The 4,777-nt window shown below is 61.9% G+C and overlaps 1 protein-coding gene across 1 annotated transcript in view; it reads left to right on the forward strand.

Annotated features, from left to right (window-relative positions):
• Positions 1-4,435: 4,435 nt before the first annotated feature.
• SLC20A1 (solute carrier family 20 member 1) overlaps positions 4,436-4,777 on the forward strand; it is a 9,944-nt gene continuing 9,602 nt past the window's right edge. The window contains exon 1 of the mRNA XM_009272275.1: positions 4,436-4,630. Coding sequence (XP_009270550.1) covers positions 4,436-4,630 — 195 coding nt within the window. The remainder of the gene's footprint in view (positions 4,631-4,777) is intronic.

Consider the following 4,777-nt stretch of genomic DNA (forward strand, 5'->3'; position numbering starts at 1 on the left):
GCAGCCTTGGAAACCTGCACTGCCAGTGCATCAAGTGTAGGATTTACAGACTTGCTCATGTTATTGGGGCAGGGGGATGGAGCCTGTGGTTTTGTAGGTGAAATGGGCACGGGCTGGAGCAGTTCCTGGGTTTTTTCCCAGCAGCTCCCTCTGCCCCGGTGCCTTAAGTGCCTTAAGTCTCACAGTCCCCACTGCTCAGAGAGGGGAGCTGCAAGAACAAGAGCTGCTGCAGGTCTAAGGTTCCCGCACCCAGTGTTGGCTGGACCTGCAGGGATTGCCCTTCTCTGTCTTGCTTTGGTATCCTGGTGGTGCTGCTGAGCCGTGTTTCGGCTCTGTGTTCGCATGGTAGCCCCTCTCCCCATGTCATTCACATCTCCATCACAGCAAGCCCATGTGCCCGTGCAAGCCACTCTACAGGACAAATAGCGTAGCGAAGCGCTGGTGGCTGCTGGGCTGTCGTCCAACCCAGGTTGCTTGATCTCAGCATAGGGCTCCTGCCCTTCAGATGGGAATCCCATATCTCCCATTGCACCACCCAGTCCCAGGACACCACAGTCCCACAGCCCTTGGCCCATACCCTTAGATACAGCTAGAGATACAGCTAGACAGGGATGCTGATACATAGATGAGCTTTCTTGTTTCCCCAGAAAGAGCAGCATTTCCACAGGTGATGCCAGTCAATGAAAGTCCTGGGGTCACTGGGGTTTGGAGATGCCATCCTGGAAGTGATGCCTTGCCTTGAACTCATGGTGCTGTTCCCAAAGACTTGCTCGCCAGACCTCTGCCAATACCGCTGCAGATCCCACATGTGTTTCTGGTTGCTGTGGCTTTCCAGTGCCCGGGCACCTCTATGGTTACCTTGGGAGTTGGGGATGTCCCTTCCCTGCTTCTAGACCCTGCACCTCCTGGTGTCCAGGCAGGTCCTCCACCAAGCCATCACACCTTCTCTATTCTGAATAAGCCGACAACCACAGCCTGGTCTGGTGGAAGGCTGGAGAGGTGAGGGCACTTGTCTCCTCCCTCCGTGGAGCTGGGGATGGCAATTACTGTCACGAATGGGCTTCCCATTTGAGGACAACCATGAGCCAAGCTGGGAGCCACAACTGTATGATGGGTTGCACCACAATTTCAGTCCACCAGAGTAGACGGCACCTCTGCTCGAAACCATGGGAGGAAGAGCAGCAGCCATTTGGGGCAGGAGATGCTGAGCAAAAGACCTGAGACACAAAAAGGAGATGCAAAGGGACCTTAGGGCATGCATGAGGAAGTGTGTGAGGAGAGGAGTGAGGAGGAAGCAGAGGAGACCTGTAGGAGAGGGCACCGTTGGAAGAAGGTGTTCCATGCTGGAGGTGGTACACCTCTGAGGGGACTCCAGCCCATGGAGGACCCATGCTGGAGCAGGGACACTGCTGAGAGAATAAAACTCATTGAGGAACCCCCAACGGAGCAAAGGAGCAGTAGGAAGACACTTTTGAATATCACCATGGATGGAGACTCCACAACATCTCTGGGCAACCTGTTCCGGTGTTTGACCACCTAAAAGAGTGTTTTCTTCTGTTCGGGTGGAGTTCCCTGGGTTTTTAATTTGTGCCTGTTGCCTCTTGTCCTGTCTGTGGGAACAACCGAGAAGGGTCTGGCTCCCTCTTCTTCATTCCCTCCCATCAGGTATTTGCAGGGCTCTGCATGTCCCCTTGTTGAGCATCATGAGGGTCCTCTCAGCCCAGTTGTCCAGCCTGTCAAGGTCCGTCTGGATGGCAACATGACCCTCTGGGGTGTCAGCCACTCCTCCTCACTTCGCATCATCTGCGAAGCTGCTGAGGGTGCATCTGCCCCAGCGTCCAGGTCATTAATGAAGATGTTGAACAGGACTGGCCCCAGCACCCACCCCTGGGGTAAACCGCTAGTGACTGGCCTCCAGGGGAGCTTCGTGCCACTGATCACCACGCTCCGGCCCAGCCGTTCAGCCAGTTTTCAGCCCACCTCACTGCCCACTTATCTAACCATACTTCTCCGCTTTGTCTATGAGGATGTTACGGCTGACAGCGTCAAAAGCCTTACTGAGGCAAAGGTAAACAGCATCCACTGCTCTTCCACCAAGCCGGTCATCTCACTGTAGAAGGCTGTCAGGCTGATGAAGCGTGATTTCCCCTTTGGCAGTCCACGCTGACCACTCCCCATCAGCTTGTTTGTCATGTGCTTGGAAATGGTTTCCAGGTCTTCATTCTTGTCCTCCTCCAAGAGAGGAGTGATATTTGCTCTCTTCTCGTCCTCAGGGAGCTCTCCCAGTCACCGTGACCATTCAAAGCTAATCTAGATCCAGCTCCCTCAGCATTGCTGACTCCTCCTGTTGGGTCCCCACGCTTCGTGCATTCGCCTGGAGGCATCTTGGAGAGGCACCCACGCCTGCTCATTCCCCAGCACATCCTCGGCCCTGCACCCCGTGTATTTAGCCCAGTACCACGCTTGCTCGGTGCTGCACCTTGTGGTTTTGGTGCCATCCCCATGAGCTGGGTTTGCACCCACCGGCCCCCAGCCGGAGTTTTTGGCCCTGCACCCTTTGGTGCTCGGTGCTGCACCCCGCGGGCTCGGTGCTGCTCCCCATGTGCGTGGCCCTGCACCCCCTTTTGCTCAGTGATGCACCCCCTGTGCTCACTGCTGCACCCCCCTATGCTCAGTGCTGCACCTCTTCGTGCTCGGCCCCGCACCCCACATCTTCTGTGCTGCACCTGCATGCTCAGAGCTGTACCCCATGTGCTCAGTGCTGCACCCTGTGTGCCTGGTGCTGCAGCCCATGTGCTCGGTGCTGCACCCCACGTGCTCAGTGCTGCACCATGTGTCCCCGTGCTGCAGCCCACATGCTCAGTGCTGCACCCCATGTGCTCAGTGCTGCACCCTGTATGCCCGGTGCTGCACCCCATAGTGCTCGGTGCTGCACCCCATGTGCCTGGTGCTGCACCCCGTGTGCCTGGTGCTGCACCCCTGGGCCACCTCCACCCCTGCAGGAGTGCAGGCTCTTGCTACTGGGTGGCAGCCCTGCCACAGGAGCACCCAGATGCCTGGGTCCCACCTCAGCTTTGGGGGAGCAGAGGGATGGGACCCAGGCCATGGGTCCTCCCAGCTTCATCCAGGGGTTCCTGCCTCAGTTTCCCCCATGGACTCGCCCATCTGGGGCAGATGGGGCTACCCGGGGGTAACAGGGATGTGGGACAGGGATGGGGTGAGGGCACAGGGTCATCCCCTGCTACCACCTCGGGGGGCTGAGAGGGGCAAGCCTCTAGGCACATCCCCCCCCTCACCCTCCAGGCCCACCCTGGGCCATGCTGCAGCTCCGTGCGGGACCCCAGCCTCCAGGCACATGCCCCCCCTCACCCTCCAGACCCACCCTGGGCCATGCTGCAGCTCCGTGCACCCAGCATCGCACGTGGCCAGGGACACAGGGCCCGCGGGGACACAGGGCCCGTGGGGACACAGGACGGACTCTGGCCCGGTGACGCGGGGGCAGCGGGGCCGGGGCACACCGGCCACCTCCCCCCCACCGGCTGCCATCCGTGGGCCCACGTCACTGGTGGCCCCGCAATGTGATGGCCCGTGACGGACCAGCCCCGGCTTTCACCGAGCCACTGACCTGTGCATGGGCACAACCCCCCCAGCCGGACACCCCTGCTTCCTGTGCCGGGCTGACCCACTGCCCCGGGGCCGGGACGCCGTGGCTCTGCCCGCTGAGCCACGGTTCCTGCCAGGCAACGGTCACGCCGAGGCAGGAACAGGCACCAGCACCCAACCCCCTTGGGGGCACACGTGTGCACCCAGCGTGTGCATGTGCACATGGGGGCTGTGCATGCACACGTGTCCACGGGGGCTGTGTGCACCAGCAGCGTGCGGGGGTGCCCCCCTGGCTGTGCCACCCAGGCAGGCGGGGCTGATGGGACCCATGAACCTCCCGGGACCCCGCAGGATCCCCCAGGCTGCGCTCGCCCGGCTTGCAGGTGCCGATGCCACGGCCGGTCCTGGCGGGAACTGGTTTCGGTCCCCTCATTGGGCCTTTACAAGGGGGGAGCCTGGGCTGCCCTAGTGCCGGCGTGAGGTGGGTGCATCCCGGCTCGGGTGCCCCCAGGGCCGGTGCTGCTGCTGGGTGCTGGCCCCCAGCCGGTGTCAGCACAAGGCCTGTGTGTGATGCCAGTTCAGAGCACGGAGCAGCCCCGTGGTGCCAGCCCGGTGGTCTGCGGCTCAGTGCCCCCCTGACGTGGTGCAATACCGGTGCTGTGCCTGGTGTGGGCTGGTCTGGAGCCGAGCCCAGTGCAACCCAGCCCAGAGCTGTGCCGGGGCCATGCTGGGGCTGAGCTCAGAGCCGTGCCGGATCCATGCCGGACCTGGGCCACTCCTGCACGGACCCAAAGCAGACCGTGCTGGAGCCAAGCCCACACCGTGCCGAACCATGCCGGACCGTTCTGGAGCCAAGCCGATCCCACACCCGTGCTGGACCATGCCAGAGCTGAGCCCACACCTGTGCCAGGCTGTGCCAGAGCCCAGTCGAGCCCACACCCGTGCCGGGCGGTGCCAGACCGTGCCGGAGCCAAGCCCACACCCACGCTGGGCCATGGTGGAGCCGAGCCTGCACCCGTGCCAGGATGTACACCAGTGCCAGACTGTGCCGGAGCTGAGCCAGCCCACGCCCGTGCCGGCCCGTGCTGGAGCTCAGCCCACATCTGTGTCAGACCGTGCCGGGCTGTGCCGAGCCGGGCCAGCCCGCAGCCGCGCCGGGCCGTGCCAGAGCCCA

The sequence above is a fragment of the Aptenodytes forsteri genome, unplaced genomic scaffold (genome assembly GCF_000699145.1).
Source record: "Aptenodytes forsteri isolate BGI_AS27 unplaced genomic scaffold, ASM69914v1 Scaffold574, whole genome shotgun sequence".
NCBI lineage: Eukaryota > Metazoa > Chordata > Aves > Sphenisciformes > Spheniscidae > Aptenodytes > Aptenodytes forsteri.